The following is a 19,109-nucleotide window of genomic DNA, read 5'->3' as shown; positions in this document are numbered from 1 at the left end:
TTCTTGGCGAGGTGTGGCAGGCAGACCCGTAAATCACGAAGCCCAAGCCTCCCACCCGCCCCAACAAGCAGCCACGGTGGAGGGCACAAAATGGGGTGGCAGCCTGCCCTGTCCCCTCCCCGCGGGGCAGTGAAGCCACGTGCCCTGGACATAGCCCCAGCAAGTCACCTGCCCAGGTCACTCAGCCCCGAGCAGGGCACACACCGCCCAGAAGCCCCTGGCGGGGAGGAATGCCCAGGAACAAAAGTCACAACAGGGGCTTGTTCCACAAGGAGCCGCCGCCGGAGCGAGGGGGGCCATGGGCTTGCTCGGGTGACGGTGGGAACTCCCAAATAAGGCCCCGCTACTGCTGCTTTTAGCCCATCCCACATAATTGGAAAAACATGGGGAAAACCAAAGCCAGCTGGGCGCCTCCATTGGCCAGGCTGCTGGGGAGGGCTGGGGGAGGCCGGCGCTGGAGGTCGCGTGGTGCGTGGGATCGCAGCCTGGCCCAGGCACCCTCCCCCACTGGCTCTGGGGACAAGAGTCACTCAGGCTCCCAGGGTCTCACCAAGTCCCCCCGCCAACCCCCAGAGCTGGGGCACAGGAGGGGGCCACTTGCTCTGCCATTCTTCCCAGTCTCAGAGCCTACAGGACCCCCAGGGGGCCACATCATGAGGGTCTGGGGGACCATGAGACACTGTACCCTGCAGCGAGTGGCTGTCCCCCGCCGACGGGGCCAGAGAACACAAGACACTGCTGATTCAAAGGAAGAGAGTCCATATCTGCTGTCCTGTCTGTGTGGCCCCCACCCAGGCACTGGAAAGCAGGCTCTCATCTGACTCCCCAGCCGCGGGGAAGGAAGTCTTCCTGCTCGTGCATCTCACAGGTGAGAAGGCCACACTCTGCGCCGGCGCAATCCTCTGCTTCTACCGGGCAGTGTGCAGGCCCTGGGCTATCACACCCCAGTTCACTGAGGTCTGATCATCACGGCCACCGCAGCCCCCTCCTTGGGGGAAGGCACCTGCTCCCTGCACAGGGCAGGCTTTCATCTGCTCAAAAGCAGGGCATCATAGGGCCCGTGCATATCACGAAAATTTCTTCCAATTTAACTCCACAGCACAAATGCTCAGACGCCCAGAGTGAAAGCCCCAGGAACCCACAAGTCATGCCTGAGGCCACGGCTTTGGGTCCTGAGATGCTACCCGCCGTGCGGAGGGGTCCTCCAATGGCAACACATCAGCCTGCCTTGGGCAGGTGTCAAGGGAAGACCCAGCCCTTCACCTTCCACGCCTGCCCCTTGTCCTGGACGCTCTGATTTGCTGGGGCTGGGCCCCCTGGATGTGACGTCAGGCTCCGAGGGATTCTGACACATCCAGACCCCCGCCTCAGACCCCAGTCCCGCCCGGCCCAATGCTGGCCTTCACCCCTGGAAAGGAGCCACGTGTCCAGTGCACTCAGGACACCCACCTCACTCTTCTGCCCACTTCCCACCGGCTGTGTGAGGAGGCCCCCACCCCGCCTACGCCCCCTCAAACCTCCTCTTGCCACCACCCAGCCTCATCAGCTGCTTCTGATCTTAAGCACTCAGTGAAGAATTCCTCTTCTGACGCCAAATCACACTGCCTGCCTGGCTCCAAGTTCAAGTTCAAATTGAAGCATGGCTCCTACTTGCTGGCCAGCCAGGCTGTCCTCCCAAGAATCAGGTACTTTTTCCAAGTGAAGCAACTGGAAGCACAGAGAGGCTGGGTTATTTTCCCAAGACCACACAGCCAGGATGTGAGTGCCGGTATCATAAAACAGTAACTAGACATACAAAGCCATCACCTGACTGGAAATTGCTCTAAATTCTGGGTCTCCCTGGGACTGAATTCCTCACCACCCCCAAAACTCTCCAACGGACTCAGCTACAGGTGAAAGCCATGTTTGATGCCACGAAGGTCACCTCTGACACCTCCCCTTTCAGAGCAGTGGAAGTTGGGACCCTCCATTTCTCTTTTCCAAAGGCCTTTCCTCTAGACCAGGACCTCCTGGCCCTCAGTGTGCGGCATCAGTATTCACCCCTAAAGGCCCAGACCACACCCATTCCGTGGCCCAGGAGAGGTCCTCCTGGGCTGACCCTGCATCCCATCCTCCCCGTGGCCACCAGGAAGCCCCTCCCCATTGCCGGCAGCGTCCACACGTTCTGCTCAGTACCGGCCAGCAAGGGGCCCTGCACCACGTTCCCGCACGCTGAGACCTCTGAGCTCCGCTCAGTGCGGGCAATCCGCAGAACCCAGTGTCTGCTTCCTCTGTCTTACCCTTGTGTTGCCAGCTACGCTCTCCAGGCCGCTTTCACATTAGCCTGCACAACGTCAGCGGTCAAAATCCACACTCCGTGTGTAATGTACACCCGCCGACAGCCACAACTACACACGCCCATGCACGCGGGGCGGCCTGGAGGGCCAGGCGAGGAAAGGAAAACACCCATAGTGTCTTCATCAAACATTTTGCTTTAATGTGACATTCTGAGGCCAGGAATTAAACCTGGAGGGCAGGAGATCTACACCCTAAAACCCGTCTACAGGCGGAGTTGTCACGTGCTGTAAAATCCCAATACCTAAGCCCCCACTCGCGGCCATCTCTGTGATTATCACCCAAACAGAAGGAAAGCCCCTGAAGGAGAACCCATTCCTCGCTCATGCCCCAATCCTTCTGGATTAAGAAACATGCACAGATATCCCCCACATTTCCACCCCAAATTTCCAGAAAGCCACCATGGTGGCAAACCCTTGCAATGTTCTCAGAAGCTCCTGGATTTCTTCTCAACTCAACCCAAAACTTCTAGGAAACTGTCCCTTCTCACCCCAACTTCTAGTGGCTCCGGGGAAGGAAGCCACAGAAGCCTCATGCAGACCCCAGAACCAGCCAGTCAATGAGCAGGAAGCACGTGGGGTGGGAACCGCTCTTAGAGAAACACAGAACCCGACGGTCACCCTCGCACACAGAGCAAGAGCCCAGCCCATCCCTTCTGTGTCCTCTGGAAGCTTCCTGCTCCCGGCAGACTGCTGCTGTTTTTAGCCCGTCCCACATAATTGGGAAAACCAGGTGTACACACAGGACACCTGAGCAAAAGCAGGACACAATCTCAGCCCCTGGGTCTCCTGAGCTGCTCCGTGTGACTGACTCCTGGACCACCACCCACCTGAGCCAACAAGGATGGCTTTCTTCTCACGCTTGGCATTCTCCAACTGAGCGACTTATGAAAGTGCCCTTTCCAGCTGGGAGACGAGACAGCTCTCACAAGACCAGGGATGGTGGCCCTGTGCCGCTGAGTGCCAGGGGACTCTGCACGCTGGCCAGGAGTTTGCGGACCGGCCCCCTGCCAGCAGCTTCCCACAGGGACAGGCTGTGCTGCTAATCCACCAGGTCCAGCCCACGGGGGCCGGTGTCAGCTCTTCGCCATAGCTTCCAGCCCCCTCCCCGCAGGACAGCCGCCTCTGGGAAGCCCTCTTACCCCAGGGCATCTCCTCTCCGCCACCCTCTGTCGACCCCGCTCTGTGGATGTTTGCAGGAGGAACAGAATGTCCTCCAAAGGGACCGTAGGCAGTGGTGCCCAGAGAGCAGAGGCCCCAAGAGGGAGTCAGAACGTCGCTGCTCCTCTGCCTGGCAAAGAAATCGGCCCTCTCCCAGGGGGTGGGAAGACCTGCAGATGGTGGGGGGGTAGGGGAGGCAAACTTAGGCCTCAGGATGACCCGCCCTACTCCCTCCGGCCCAGCGTGCAGACGGATGGATGCCAAGGGTGTGAACGGTGGAAGGGGCTACCACGTTGTGCCCCGATCACACACCCGGCGCCCCGCACAGGGCTTCTGCGTCCCGTCAATATGCCGTGTCCTTCCCCGGCCTCCCCGAGGAGGGCGTGGCCGTGACCCCCATCGCACGGATGAGGAAGACGGGTGCAGAGCAACCAGGCCCCAGACATCATCCACCCCCGGTGATCAAAGGCGGCCCCGGGCAAGCTCCCCAATAAGGCGGGCACTTCTGTGAGTCCTACCTTGCCAGGGGGTGGGGGGGAGTTGTGCCCACCCCTCACTCTTTCCCTAAATGTCACGTGCACCCGGGTCCAGACACCCCAAGCGGGCAGAGACAGCAGCCACGCCTGCATTCGCCACGCCTGCCCTCCTCCCAGAGCCAACCTCGTCTCCCCAGCCAGCACCCCGGCTCGGCAGGGCTCGCCCACAGACGGCAGCGACAGACACCAGATTTTGCTCCCTCCAGCCTGGAGGCCAGGCCCCAGGCCGGCACCGAAACTCGTGTTTTGGAAGCATATACACCTCCTGTAATTACAAATAATGTCCAGTAAAATGCACAGATGCACGTGGAAAAGCAGCGGAAAAAGGCCCACAAAAATATGAAGACGGCCTCCAGACTGCCCTTGGGTTTCTCCTACACACAAAGCAGGGCTGGCTGCAAAATCTGCAAGGCGGCCACCAAGCAAATCTGTGGGGCCCCCCGTCCAAAAGTGATTAAGCATTTCAAGTCAGCAACAACAGAGCCTTAAACCAAGCACAGGGCTCTTGTGAACTCGGGGCCCTGAGTGACGGCGCAGACCAAACCCCTGTGAGGTCAGTCCTGACACCGCCTGGCCCTTGCCTCAGGGCCACCACACACGCTGTTCCTTCTCACCATTCCTTGCCCTTCCTCCCTGATAATCCTCCAGTCTCAGCCTGAGCGGTGTCTCCAGGGAAGACCCTTCTCTGAACTTTCATCCCGCTGCCCCCACCCCCATCTGAGTTCCTCCTTTGTGCGGTGACCCAGTCTGAATGGGCTTTATTCATTCCTGCGCCTTTCGGCTTCCTGTCAGCCTCACCCCCACTAGCACATTTGCTCTAAGAAGGGCTGCGGGGGAGGTGGGGGGGGAGGAGGGGGATAGGGCAGCCAAAGGCCAGTGTCACGGACTGCTTTACTCTCCACACCCAGCCCCTGCCCAGCCCCTAACCGGGCCGCCGTCATTCCCCGCGGATTTATTTATGTGTGAGAGAGAGAGACTGAGAGGGTGAGCACAATTGGCAGGGAGGCAAGAGAGAGAGAGAAAATCTCAAGGAGATACCACAGTGAGCGCAGAGCCCGACATGGGGCTTGATCCCACGACTCTGAGATCCTGACCTGAGCCGAAACCAAGAGCTGGGGGCTCCACCCACTGAGCCACCGGTGCCCCCAAACATCCTGTTTTAGACCCGCGCTCACGGGGCCCCTGGAAGGCTCAATCCACTGGGCGGCTGCCTTCCACTGGGGTCGTGATCCCAGGATCCTGGGACAGAGCCTGCAGTGGGCTCCTTGCTCAGCCCTCTTCTCCCTCACCACTGCCTGTGCGCTCTCGCGTGCTCTCTCTCTCAAATAAATAAATAAAATCTTAAAAAAAAAAAAAAAAGTAAAAATAAATAATTAAAAAAAAAAAAGTAAGTAAATAAATAAACATGTGCTCGAGTTCTGGTAACACTCCCTCCCCCCCTGCCCCGAGGTCCCCAGGGAAGCCCTGGCCTCCCTTTCCTTCCCTTCCCACAACGGTGGCCGGCCCAGGGGTGGCCGCTCCCTGACGCCTCTCACTAGCCCTTGCCAGCCGGTCCGGGGCCCTCGGGGCCAGCCAGCTGCCCTGGGCCCGGGACATCCCCAGCGACGGCTGCATCCTAGCCGCAGTCCTTTCCAGAAAGGCATGCTGGGAAGCCGACACCTGGCAAGGAGAGCCCCAGACAGCGCCCCAGACGAGGGGGTGATGCTTCACGAAAACAGAATCGAACGCGCGTCCTCGAAGAGCCAGTGCTGCGACCTCGGGAGAGGAACAAAGAGGCGGACGAACTCGTGAAACAAAGGAAAACCCGGTGCGTGGGGCGGGCCGGCGGCTGCGCGAGGCTTTCTCCCATCGAGCATGTGCGTCCGGCCCCAACTTCCAGGGCGCGGGCTATGGGGCGTGAAGACCCCATCGAGATGGGATGCAAGGACAAACACTAATCGTAAATCCCATATCAATGCGGACGAAACCACAGTGTCGGGCGCCGGACTGTGGGGCGCCTCCCGGCTCACGGGGTCCTCCCGCACAGATGTCATTCTTCCAGTCCCCACGGTTTCCGCGCGGCAGTTCGCGACAGCGAGCACCTGGGCCACCGTCACGGCGTGCAGGCGGCCCCCTGCAAGCTCACCCGACGGACCAGACCCGGAGTCCCCGAGCCCAGTGACAGGCCCGCCGGGCAGCAGAACCCAGATCAGACCCCGGTCCCAGCGGGTGGGAGCCCAGATCGCGTGAAACCCTCGCTGCAGGCAGGACGGGGCGCTGCCCCGGGGCTCACTCCCGACACCCGCCCCCCACCAGGCCAGCCCCCAGCCGGCGCCCCATCTCACCTGCCTTGCACGTCTTGCCGTTGTCATGGAGCTGCACACCGGTGGGGCAGGCGCACGTGTAGAAAGGCTCCCTCGGGGACAGCAGGCACAGGTGGGAGCAGCCGCCGTTGTCCTCTGCACACCGCGTGTGGACTGGGGAAGACGGGGCAGAGTGAGGGAAGGCTCGAGCCGCAGGGCCCTTGACCCCACTCCCGCCCCACGCACCGTCCTGGTGGGGGCTTCCTCCCTGCTCTGCCCCTCCCCCCCCTTCTACAGTCAGAAGCCCACTCTTCCTCAGGGCCCCTCAGACAACACCTCCTCCATGAAGGCCACCCTTGGCCTTCCCCAACAGGATCTCAGGACCTGCCCGTGCAGTATGGACTGGAGGCTCCTGGACCAGAGGCCTGTCTAATCTCGGTGATGAGCTTGGACCCCATGGGATCGGCACAGGCACTTGGTGGCCAGGCCCGGACGCTGCCGGTGCTGCCGGCAACCCTTTGCAGTCTCCCAAGCTCGTCTACATCCAACACCAACAGACCCGAACACTGCTGGCATTTCACTCTGCCCGGGGCAGGCTGGGGGGGGCGGTACCCCAAAATGTAGACTATGAACCACCCCCGTCAACTGGAGATTTCTGGGGTGGTGTCTCTCCTCTCCCTCATGCTGCCTTCCGGGTGTGGGCTGCCCCAAGCGTGGATGCTAAGGACCAAGATGTTCTCAACAAAACACAATTGCCAAGAACCCGCCCTTGCCTTTGGCACTGACAACGGTTGCCCCCTTTGGGCCCCTCACTGGTAAGTTCAAAGCAAGAAACTTCTACAGCACCCTGGTGCCCAAGGACCCTGCTGGCTGCCTGTCACCGGAGCCCTGAGCCCACTCGTCACCAACAAGGACCCCAGCCACCACCCTCTGGGGACCCCAGGCTGAGAGCCTTGATTTACAGCAGATCATTCCTCGCTGACTATGTATCTTCTGGATAAAAGCAACCTCCCTCGGGAGTCCCTCTGCCGCCTGCACAGAGCGGACGGCGCAGTGGGGGTCCCCACCCTCCGCTGCCCCCCAGCCTAGCCCTGCACTCTGGAAACCCCTCCCACCCGTCTACCAGCACCTCCTCTCTGCCGCTGCTGAGGTCGGCGCCCCCAGCCTGGGGGCCTCAGCCGAGGGAAGCCGCCAGCCACCCCCCGCGCCGCGCTTACAGTCAGGCTGCCGCTCCGGGCTGAGCACTTGAATGTCCATGGGCGAGTAGAGGGCGCTGAGGATCTCCTTCCTCTTCTCCCCGGTCCTCTTGTTACAGGCGTGGATGGAGCGGGTCTGCCAGTCCGTCCAGTACAGAGTGTCCCCAGAGAGCGTCAGGGCAAAGGGGTGCGTCAGGCTGCCCTCCACGACCTTCTGCCTGCAGGGGCGTGAGGGCAGGGCGGGGAGCCGTCAGCAGATTCCCCAGAGCCCTGCACACTCCCAGCTTTGAAACACCCTCCCCGGTCCCTGTGGACCCACTCACATCACACAGGACAGTCGGACACAGCGGGGCAGGCATCCTGGGAACCGTCCCGGTGTGTGGGGGGCACTTCCCAGATGCCGCCAGCCCCCTGCCGTCCCTCCCAGAGCCACGGGCCTCCCCTCCGGACCTGTTTCGAGAACACTGGCTGGTGGCAAAGTGCTCCCCAGGGAAAAAAGGAGGAAGAAAAATGGCAAGGGGGAAGCCGCAGCTGACATCGCAAGGAACTGGAGACCAGCGCGCCTGCTCTGCCCTGATGTTTCGACAGCTTACAGACTGGACCAAATGCGCCTGCTCCTTGCTGTCATTTATAGGATCAGGCTACACTGAATTTGACAACAATGCAAGGGAAAGCAGCTCTTTTCTATGTATTTATAATGTTTAGCAAACCGAGAACTAGTTTTTAATGAGATTATGGATGCTGGTTCTGATTCAGAATTTGACACCTGGTGGGGGGGGGGTGATTATCCAGTTTAATGACCCTCCCTGCCTCCAGGCTCCTTGGTGGGGGACGGCTGCAGGGGGCTGGTCCCCAGCACCCCCCCCACCCCCCCCACCAGAACGACACCGTGGAGACAGCAACACGCACAAGGGGTTACTAAACAACTTAAAGCCACATTCCCTGCTCTTCCCAGACCTGACCCAATGCTGCCCCCTTTTTGTCTTCTTGACATCACCTTTTAAGATCTTTTTTTTTTTTTAAGATTTTATTTATTTGAGAGAGAGACAGTGAGAGAAAGCACAAGCGGGGAGAAGGTGAGAGGGAGAAGCAGACTCTGCACAGAGCCGGGGGCCCGATGTGGGACTTGATCCCAGGACTCCAGGACCATGACCTGAGCCGAAAGCAGCCACCCAACCAACTGCCACCCAGCCGCCCACCTTTAAAGATTCTTACGTATTTGTCAGAGAGACAGCACAAGCAGGAGGAGCAGTAGGCAGAGGGAGAAGCAGGCTCCCCGCTGAGCAGGGAGCCCCACGTGGGACTCCATTCTGGGCCTCTAGGACCACGACCTGAGCCAAAGGCAGACACTTAACTGACTAAACCACCCAGGCATTCCCTTGATGTCACTTTTTAAAATAAACTATTGAGAGAAATGCATGGAACACAGAATGAACCATTTTGTTAAGTGAGTAATTCCGAGCTGTGCAGCACCCTTAGAATGTTATTCAACTGCAGCTTCCATCTCCTTCCCAACCATTCCCATTATCCTCAGGAGAGCCCCGAGCCCCTCAGCGATTACCCCTCATATCCCCTCCACCCCAGTCCCACTATCACTATCACCATCACCACCGTCACCATCACTGTCACCATAATCATCACCATCACCAACATTGTCACCACCACCACCCTCGCCATCAACACCATCATCACCATCATTATTACCATAATCATCACCACCATCACCACCATCATCACCATCACTCCCACCATCATCACCATAATCATCACCGTCACCACCATCATTGTCACTATAGTCACCATCATCACCACCACCATCGTCACCATCATCATCACCACCATTGTCACCATCATCACCATCACCACCACCATCATCATCACCATCACCACCATCATCATCACCATCATCATCACCACCATTGTCACCATCATCACCACCATCACCATCATCGTCTTCACCACCATTACAGCCGTCACTACCATCATCATTTTCATGTCGTAAGTGCCACCACCATCCCTGCTGGCCTGTCATGATCCCTCCACCAGGCACCCCCAGACTGTAGCCTTTCCAGCCTCCAACACTCCCCTCACAACGGCCAGGGTCACTCAGCTTCCCAAGGACCACATCTCCCCAGGCTGCCACACTTTCCAAGTCTCCACCCAGGCCCCAGGCCAGTCTGTGCTCACAGAGACAATGGGCTAGAATGTTTCAAACCAGCTGGACATGGTCAGCAGAGGTCAAGGAGGAACTGAGGCCTCCTACCAACAGCCGTCAGAGTGGTCCTCCAGCCTCGGTCAAGCCTTCAGATGACCACAGCCCCTGCCAGGAGCTTGACTATAACCACAGGGCACACTCTGAGCTAAGTCAGCTAAACCACTCCTAATTCCTGACACTCTTTCCCCACAAGAAAAAACCCTATTTGCTGATTTAGGTGGCCAGGCTTGGGGGTATTTTGGTACACAGCAACAGATAAACTAGTACGCAGGCCTGGGTAAAACGTGGCAAACCTGCTAACACCCTCAGATCTGTCAGCCTCGTCATATGCCTGTGTGTGCAGAGATCCAGCCGAGTCCTCCCCATGCCGCGTGACCGCAGCCCACGACACCGGCACCCACTACCTCCCCGCCTGGTTCAGGAGCTCCACCGAGCAGAAGCAGGGTCTCTCCTCCAGGAGGATTGCCCAAGACCCGGCACAAATTCAGTACATGAAAATAAACAAAGCCCTGTGCACAGAAGGCACGTCCCTGTGGTTACAGCATGACGACGTAGAGGGCTGTTAAGCTAAGCCGACCAGAAAGCTCTACAAGCAATTACCTAACAAGTGAGAAACCCTTCATAGCTCACTCATTTAACTCATTTTACTGAGCAAGTATTAGGTGTGAGGTCCTCTAGCAAGACTGCGGAATGCAGTGAACCCCAAGACCAGCCCTACTCCTGCCCTCAGGACGCATACTTGGTAATGAGAGGAAGGGGGTATGGTCTACTCTTTACAACCCTGCTGGACCCCTGTTTTAGGTCCACAATCCCTTCTCCACCATTCTGAAACCCAAAACAACTTTGAAAATGGCAAGACTTTTGTGACTCCTTTGGTGCAAAAACCGTGTGCGGATGTGGGGCTGTTTTTCGTCTTCCGACCCCGCCCGGAATGACTATTCTGTGTTTTGCCACCGACATAGTCACATAGCGGATGGCAGGTGCCCCCCCAGACCTCGCTCGGCGTGGAGTCTGACGCCCTGTGTGCACTCACCACTGTGTTAAGTTCTGAAGAGCCCAGAACTCCTCAGGCCCCCAGGGTTTCAGATACGAGACCCCGGGTCTGAGTTAAGAAGGGTCACCTGCCAACATCCAGCCTGGACCTGAGCGGGGGGCTGGGGAGCACAGGCAAAGGTGGGGACCCCCGCGCGGGCAGGCACTTACCGGAACGAGCCATCCAGATTGGCACGGTGGATGAAGCTGAGCTTGGCGTCGGCCCAGTAGAGCTTCTGCTCCTCCAAGTCGATGGTCAGCCCGTTGGGCCAGTAGATGTCGGAGTCCACGATGATTTTCCGGGTACTGCCGTCCATGCCTGCTCGCTCGATTCGAGGTGTCTCGCCCCAGTCTGTCCAGTACATGTACCTAACGAGGGGGCAGAGCACGAGCAGGGAAGGCTAGCCCGGGACTGCTTTGTGTCTGTCTTCTGTCTACACGAATGCAAACGTGTTAGACGGAGACGGAGAAATCGTCCCCGAATCTCGCCCACTAGAGGTAACCAGTGCTTAGGGGCTGGGCTAGTCTCGCTTCCGATTGGTCTCCTAAGCAGTTAGGAACATATTAATTCTTAAACCAAGTTGGCGAACCAAAATATGCTATTCCAACTTGTCCCCGGCGATCCCCTCTGAGTATCCCCTCTTTCTACTAATAGAAAACCTCTTTGTTCTCTTAATGGCGATAGGATATCGTAAATTAGTTACATGACGCCAGTTCGACGTTTGAGTTCTTTCTGATTTTTTTGCTCCTACGAAAATGCTGCAAATGAACTGCTAAAGCCAATTAAAAATATGCAGGGAGGGAGAGTGTTCGGCACATTAACAAAATGAGGCATTAAGCCAAGGAGGAATCTTAGATGTTTATTACTAAGAGAAAGAGCCAGTCTGGAAGGGTTACGTACGGTGTGACTCCAACCACAGGACATTCTGGAAAAGGCAGAACTACAGAGACTAGACAAAGATGAGGGGCTGCCCAGGGGTTTTGTTTAACAACAACAAAAAATAGAGTCTATTAAAAAAAAACCCACACAGGTGGGCGTGACTGCAGTTCTGCCCGGAGGGGCTTGTGAGTGATTCGCCACTACTCTTCCCCACCCTCCGGCCTCTAGGAAGGGGCAGGCCCCTCACACCCTGAAGCCCCTCCTGAAAGGCTTCCTTATGTGATAGCCCACCAAGTAGGTGGACATGATGTGCAGTGACACCAGGCATCTGGGGTGACAGGTTCAAACCCTGCCGGTACCCAGAGAACACGTCTAGCTCCCCGGGAAGGCGAAAACCCAGCGTGCTCCTCGAAGCCGGGCTTGGGTTCCCGGGGGCAGCTCAGAGGCACACCTGCCTGGAGGACACAGGCCCCTCAGGTTCCGGTCGGACGTGGATGAGCCATGGGACACGCGGGTGGCGACCTGCTTTATTTGGTCCGCCCGTGCCTCCCTGCTGACAAGGAGGACAGTGTCCAGTTTCCCTTGGAGAAGCCCCACTCCCACGAGTGGTCTTTCCCCATGGTGCAGTCTTACCCCCCCAACCAGGGCGGGTGGGCATGGGTGGGTGGTGGCTAATCAGCAAATCCCATAACCCTTGGCCTCAGGGACTGCTTTAAAGGCCGGCAGCTCGTCCACGCCCCATGCCAGGCCACGGGGAGTCTGCCTGGAACCGTGACCTGGAAAGGCAGGGAGCTCCCCGCCCCACCTGTGCCACCCTAGGAGGCCCGCGGGTAGTGCAAATCCAGTGGGGGTAGACTGTGCACTGCCCCTTCTCGGGCATCCTAGCTCCCGGCCCACAGACCCTCTCTTCACTTCGAGCTGCTTCTCTCCAACTTGGTAAGTCGCCCACTGCCCTGGGCTCTATTTCTTCCCAGGTGGGATCTCCTCCCTCTCAGCAAATTCTGAGCTGCTGATGTGAGCCAGGGGCCGGCGCACTCGCCAGGGGCATGGGGACAACAAGCCCCACCCTGCCTCTCACGGGTGCTCGTCCAGCGGGCCCCCTGCGACCATGGGAGGTGTGGGTGCCGGAGGGACCACCCCGCGGGTGAAGCCATACAGCCTTCCTGGGGGGGTGTCATTCTGAGCCGATGCCAGGACGATCTGCTGGAGGAGCTGGGACAGGTCCCTGAGCAACGCCAAAGGCAGCCTCCTGCCCACGTGGCAGCGAGGTTCCTGTCACCGAGCCCCCCTGCTTTCCAACCCAAGTGGGGACCGACAGGAGAAGAAAGCACCCGCACGCAGAGGCCTCTCCTTCACTCTCTCCTCCGCAGCTGGTGAGCACTTGGCTGACACGGGGGAAGCAGGAATCTCTCCTCCCACTGGACAGATGGGAAAACTGAGGCTCTGGGAGGCGGACCTGCCCCAGGCACGTGCCAGCGGCTCCGGGAGCACTGCATGGCTCTCTAGGTGAGGCCAGGGCCAGGCCGTCGGGGGACTGTCCCCTGGGCCAGCAGCCCCGGGCGGGCAGGTGCTGTCCGCCAGCTCAGCAAAGGCTCCCGCCGGCCTGCTGCGGACACCCTCCTTCCCAGTGCCCGTCCCGCCCCCCAGCAGCCCGGAAGGAGCCAGCCCTCCTGCCATCCACCGAGAAGATATCAGGAGAATCGATCTCAGAGCCATCCGCTCGTAACCTCCCTAGATGCTGTCCCGCAGCCGGCGAGAAAGGCCGGAAAATGTGAAGGCTCTGGACCTCTGCAAGGAGCATAATTCAAATTCCTTCCCCGGGGTTTCATAACAGAGGCCCGCTGGTTTCCTTAAATGGGGAGTTTGCGAGCCACGCCGTTCCCAGAGACTCGCTGGCGTGGATGTGCTTTTGTAAAATCCTGAATACTGCCGCAGGCCCAGCCATGTTCCACGAGGGGAATCCACTTCCGAAGGAAAGCACAGGAAAGCACGGCTGCCTGGTCTTTGTGCGGTCGTGGGTCGTGGCTGTGTGTTATTTTAGGGAAGGACCATTTTGCATTTTAAAGAAGGGGTTGGGTTTCAGCCTGGCTTTAGCTTGAGACTGGGAGTGACTGCAGCCCCTCGCTGGCTAATGCCTGCCTGGGCCTCCCCTCAAGCACTGGGCTGGTGTCTTTCCAGCTCCTGGTACTGGGCTCCCAGTACATGGGGCCAGAGGGCCCTCCCCAGGGCTGGCTCTGCACCACCCCCAGGGGCCCTTGACCCTGGGGAGGGTGGTGGCTTCCCTTAACCCTGTCTGGATGCTTACTTTGCTACCTGTGCCCAAGGGGACAGAATGGGCATCCCAAACCTTCACCACAGGGGACGCGTGGGGGGAGCCAGTTCGGAAGCCCTTCCCAGGACATCAGCACCAAAGTCAAGTTTGCCCCAGGGGCTGGGGGTGTTGGAAAGAATTCAGAGGCAAGATCAGAAAGGATTTCAAACATTTAGTAAGAAAAGCCCGAGCTAGAGAATGACTGACTCCCAGTGATGGTACAAGCAAGGCCAGCCTGGACATGAACATGGAGAAGATCGCTCCCCACCAAGCGCCAAGCACCTCCCACCAAGCACCGAGCACCTCTCCACCAAGTGCCAAGCACCTCCCCACCAAGCCCCGAGCACCTCCCCAACCAAGAACCCAGAGCCTCCCCGCTGAGCACAAACCCCTCCCAACCAACCAATGGTTTGTCACAAGGGAGAGATCATGAGGAAGAAAGGTCATGAGGAAGAAAGAAGACACAGGGGCACAGACACAGAGACTGCATTTGAGGTAGTGCGCGAGGAGCATCTTTGGTGTTTCAACAACTAAGACTCACTGAAGCTGCTAACTGTTCTTGGCGTTTTCCGCATGACATGGGACATGGTCCCACCCTGTACAGATGGGGACACTGAGGCACAGGACAGCAGTGCGCGGCCCTTGCTTCTTGCCTTTGTCTCTAACCCACATGCAAAGAACCAGCAAACCTGTGTGGTTCTGATCCCGAATCTGGCCACTTCTCACCCACAGCCCATTAGCTTCCTGATCCATGCCCCCACCTTATATCACCAGACCATGGTGACAGCCGCAAAAGACCCCCGGCTCCCACTCCAAAGTCCACCCTCACTCCAACGGTCAGAGGACCCCCTCCCCAGCAACTCTTCCACTCTAAACAGGACCTACCCTTTCCCCTGCTCTGTGTCCTCCATTCTCCCCTTCACTTCATTACAGCCCCACCAACAGGCCAAGCCTCCTCCTACCCCAGGGCCTTTGCACTGGCCACTTACACTGCCTGGAATATTCATCCCCTGGATGGCCACATGGCTCTCACTCTCATCGGCTTTAGGTCTCTGCTCAAATATCATCCACTTGTTCTTAGTCTCCTAACCTACGACAGGAAGCCCCTCGCCTCACCCTCTTTGTCCTCAGGCCCCATGTTACTCTCCTCCGTGGCACACATCCCTCTGGGACATACTATCTGCTTATGGTCTTCTCCCTCCAGTGCATTGCAAGGGCCTCGAGGCAGCACCCCTTAGCCTCTCCCATCACTGACAATGTCCCCTCTAAGCTGGGGAGACTCAGCCCATGCCAGCCACCACCTCCTGAAGGGTGGTCAGATTCCAGGAGTCCTGGGGTCACCCCGCAATATGGGAGAGGTCAGAAATAGGGAACATCCTGGAAGGTCAGCCTGGCCCCTGGCAGCTCAGCCTGCTTGGAAGAGGGGGCAAGAGGGGCCTGAGGGAAGTCACTGTTGAGTTTGGCCCCCCAGGAGGCTGGGGCTGGGGGGCTCCGCTGGGGTAGATGCACCAGGCCTGTCTGGTCTGACTCCTGGACGATAAACCCCAGACCATCCCTGGCCCCGTGTGTGTGTGCATGGAGGACACGAGAGCCGGGGGGGGGGGGTGCGTTTGCTAAGTCAGCACACTGTCAGGCGGGGTACTCGCCCACCACAGCACCCCTTCGCCCTGTTCCCCAGCTATCCAAACACCAGCCTCGGTGAGACGGGCCTCCACCTCCTGGCCCCTGTTCCACCCACCTGGGGCGGGCTGACCAGGAAGAGAAGGCACCGCCGGGACCAGGGCAAGCAGGCGGCATCAGGAGCAGAACCAGGGGTCCTACTGTGTTCCTGTTCAAGATGTCTGGGAGCCATCCACCTCTGACCACCAAAGCAGCAGAGAACCAGACACACACAGCCGTGGGTCGGCTGCCGCCACCAGGTAGCCGGACACCTGCCACCCAGGTAAGGCTGTGTCACTCCCAGGCTGTGGGAAGAGGGGACCGAGCGCGGAGGGGTGACAGAGCGAACTGCTCCCACTCGGAAAAGCCTAGAATGGGCCCGGCCAGGCTGGGCCGTGCCATCGGCCACCTCCCCACGATCGGTCCCTCCCACCCAGCCTTCAGACCCCAGGATGTGCCTAGCTTCACTGCCGCTCCCACAGTCCCACCTGGAACTCAGGGCTGGGCGCTGAGCCTTCGTGGGTCACGGTGAGCTCAGCTAGATGGGGGAGCAGAGGAGAGGGGAGGGCTTCCGGAAGACGCCAGAGAGACCCTAAGCCCGGCCAGTTCCACTTCCGGACAAGGACCTCCACCTTTTAGACCGTTTTCAGCAAATGTCGTTAGAAAGGTGTGGAAGGCACAGATTCAGCCTGCGGGAGGGTCTGACCGCCTCGGACACCATCACACAGACAACAGAGGCCTCGTGATTCACCTCGGGAGCCTTGGACGCAGCCGGTTTCAAACAGAAACCGAAGCACGGCCTTTCAAGGGGGAACGGTTCCCAACACCAGGTTCCAAAGGGCAAACTCCTTTCAAGATGGCCAGGTCTGCTCTGAAAAAGCTGCTTGGGCTTAAGTCAATTCAAGAGGGAAACCAGGGACCCCCGGACCCCCCGCCAAGGAGAGAGGCATCTGGGCTTACCCGTGAGCGGGGTCCAAGGCGATGGCCCGTGGCTGGTCGAGGTCCTGCCAGAAGAGGACCTTCCGCGACGTCCCGTTGAGGTCGGCCACCTCGATGCGGTTGGTCTCCGAGTCCGTCCAGTACAGCTTCTTGCCGACCCAGTCGCAGGCCAGGCCGTCGGGGGACACCAGGCCGGAGATGACCACGTTCTGCACGGCGACCCCCGTCTGGTTCAGGTAGGTCTGCTTGATGGCTTCCTCGCTCACGTCCGTCCAGTACACGGCTCCCTTGGAGAACTGGAAGTCCACGGCGGCCGCGTCCTCCAGCCCGCTGACCACGATGGTGGACTCCAGCTTGACTCCGCCGGCGTCCACCAGCCGCACGTCCCGGCGGTTGGCGAACAGCAGGAGAGGCGAGGCTGCGGGGGGCGGGGGGAAGCAATAGGTGAGGACCGGCCCTGAGTCGGGGGTCCCACGGCCCGGCATAGGGGGCCACGGGCCTCGAGAGCTCCTGGCCCCCACCCCCGCACCCCGGCCCCTCTGCTCCTTCCTCCCGCTCCCCTGGGCGCGGGCAGGCATAGTCCCAGGGGACTCCTCCTGCCACGCCTGCCCCCTCACTCCAGGATGCCACGGCCAGGCCACCCGGCGCCTCTAGGGGCTACAGAGAAGTCACATCAGCCTGATGCAAGAGAAGGGGACGTCGGGGCACAGTCCTGGCTGGGCCTTAAGATTCCCTTATAGTTCCCGGACCCGTTGTCCCAACCCAGGCCCCTTCCTGGCACTGTGGCCTCGGTTTCCCACTCCGGAGTGCCACCCCTCAGCTCATACCCCTTCGACTGCACCATGTGCCGCGGCAGGGCTGAGAGGCTACCACAGCCAGCGCCGGGCTCCAACCCGGGCCATGCCCCTGAGGACATGGGAGACATAAGGAGAGCTGGAGGTCAGGACCCCCTCGGGGCTCCACCACTGCCGCCAGCACCCGGCATCACGACGTCACAAGGCAGGGAGGGACGCGTGTAAAAATCGGACAGGGGCAGTGCAGCTACACGCGAGCCAGGCATCCCGACCTCCTGTGAGGAGACGGCCACAAAGGACCTCTGTCCCCAGACCTCCCTGCCCCTCCCTGCCCCAAGCAGATGCAGACAGAGAGGAAAGAACCTTCATCGTCACAGGCCACCAAGTCCCTGCAGGTCACCCACGACACGCAGAGCCGTGCAGGCTCCCCTGCAAGTGTCCTGGGGAGCCCGTGAGGAGCCTGGGCTATGGAGGGCCTTGCACCCGGTCTGCGGATGGGGAAGAGGAGACCCGGAGGGGTGCCCGCACAGCCAAGTTCAACAGCAGCCTTGAGGCCTCTGCACACTGGACGGCTTGTGCGCTGGGCGCGTGGGTGTGTTTGGTCCGCAAACATACATTACTTTTCTGTGTATATTTACTTCACTAATAAGTTTTTAATCATTAAGAAATGGGACTTTTCCTGTTTTCCCAGCTTCTCACCGGACGCGCTCCCAGCACGCCGCGGGTCCACCTGCCCGGCTTAGAGCACTCCTGGCCCTGCCCGGGGCCGGCACACAGCAGGGGTCCTGCACATCCGGTTCCGGCACCCCACCCGCCTCCCGCACCCCAGCGTTAAGGAGGTCCGTTACCTCTGCCCCGGGAGAAGGAGGAAGGAAAAGGGGGACTGTCCCGAAGGGTGTCGGTCCCCATCCCCAGCTAGAGGCCCCAGGGAGCGAAGAGGGACACCCACCGCCAACGGCCCGGCCAGAAGCTGGGCATCATCTGAGACTCGAGAGCCGGCCAGCTCTAGAGCACAGTGGGGGCAGGAGAGGATGCCCAGACTGGGGAGGGTCCAGAACCTTCAGAGGAAGAATCCATGAGGACCAGAGGCAGGGGGGCCTTCACTGCAAACAGGGTCATATGCGGGGTCTGGAGGACACAGCGACACAGGCAGGCAAAGCCACCACCAACAGAGACACCCCACAGCACACCCAGGGTGACAGGCAGGAGCACATTCCCATTCATCATTGCCATGCTGTTCCCGGTCACCCAGAGCAAGGATCACCAGCCATCCCGTTCCGCCAGCGAGGTTTACGGCGCCCAGACCGCTGAGGTTCCCCGCGGCCAGGTCCCCTGGCTCGTCCCCACTCACCCAGCCAAGGCATGACCTGCCCGGGTAGGCGGAGCTGAAATTCCACACTGTGATTCTCTACCTTCTGAGGACCCCAGGGCTCTCTGATAAGCGGATCCTCCCCCCAGACACAGACCCCACACAGGTGTGCACACAGTGCTCTCACCAAGACCTCATGACGTCCTCCTACCGGGGAGGACCCAGCTCCGGCCCGACGACCCCTTGCTAAAGCAAGCAGAGGCCAGGGGTAGCTGCTGACTTCTAGAAGTTAGCATCTGTCTCAGGAGGGAGCAAGCTCCCTGTGGCCACAGCTATTCAAGCACTAGTAGGGCACTACAGGGGAGGGGCTTCCGGGGAGACGCACCAGGCGTGAGCATCATCAGGGGGCCGGCCCCATAGACAAGCAGTCTCCCATCGGCAGTGGGCAGGGGAAGCCCTATG

At 59.6% G+C, this 19,109-nt stretch overlaps 1 protein-coding gene across 2 annotated transcripts in view; it reads right to left on the bottom strand.

Annotated features, from left to right (window-relative positions):
- LRP5 (LDL receptor related protein 5) overlaps positions 1-19,109 on the bottom strand; it is a 97,159-nt gene that overhangs the window by 53,210 nt on the left and 24,840 nt on the right. For both annotated transcript variants that reach the window (XM_032357779.1, XM_032357778.1), the window contains exons 2-5: positions 16,566-16,962; positions 10,927-11,124; positions 7,530-7,726; positions 6,355-6,486 (exon numbers count right to left, since the gene is read on the bottom strand). In XM_032357779.1, the coding sequence (XP_032213670.1) occupies positions 6,355-6,486; positions 7,530-7,726; positions 10,927-11,124; positions 16,566-16,962 (924 nt within the window). The remainder of the gene's footprint in view (positions 1-6,354; positions 6,487-7,529; positions 7,727-10,926; positions 11,125-16,565; positions 16,963-19,109) is intronic.

Source organism: Mustela erminea, chromosome 9 (genome assembly GCF_009829155.1).
Source record: "Mustela erminea isolate mMusErm1 chromosome 9, mMusErm1.Pri, whole genome shotgun sequence".
Lineage (NCBI taxonomy): Eukaryota > Metazoa > Chordata > Mammalia > Carnivora > Mustelidae > Mustela > Mustela erminea.
The sequence above is the reverse complement of the archived record's forward strand: the minus strand, read 5'-3'. Positions and strand labels throughout refer to the sequence as shown.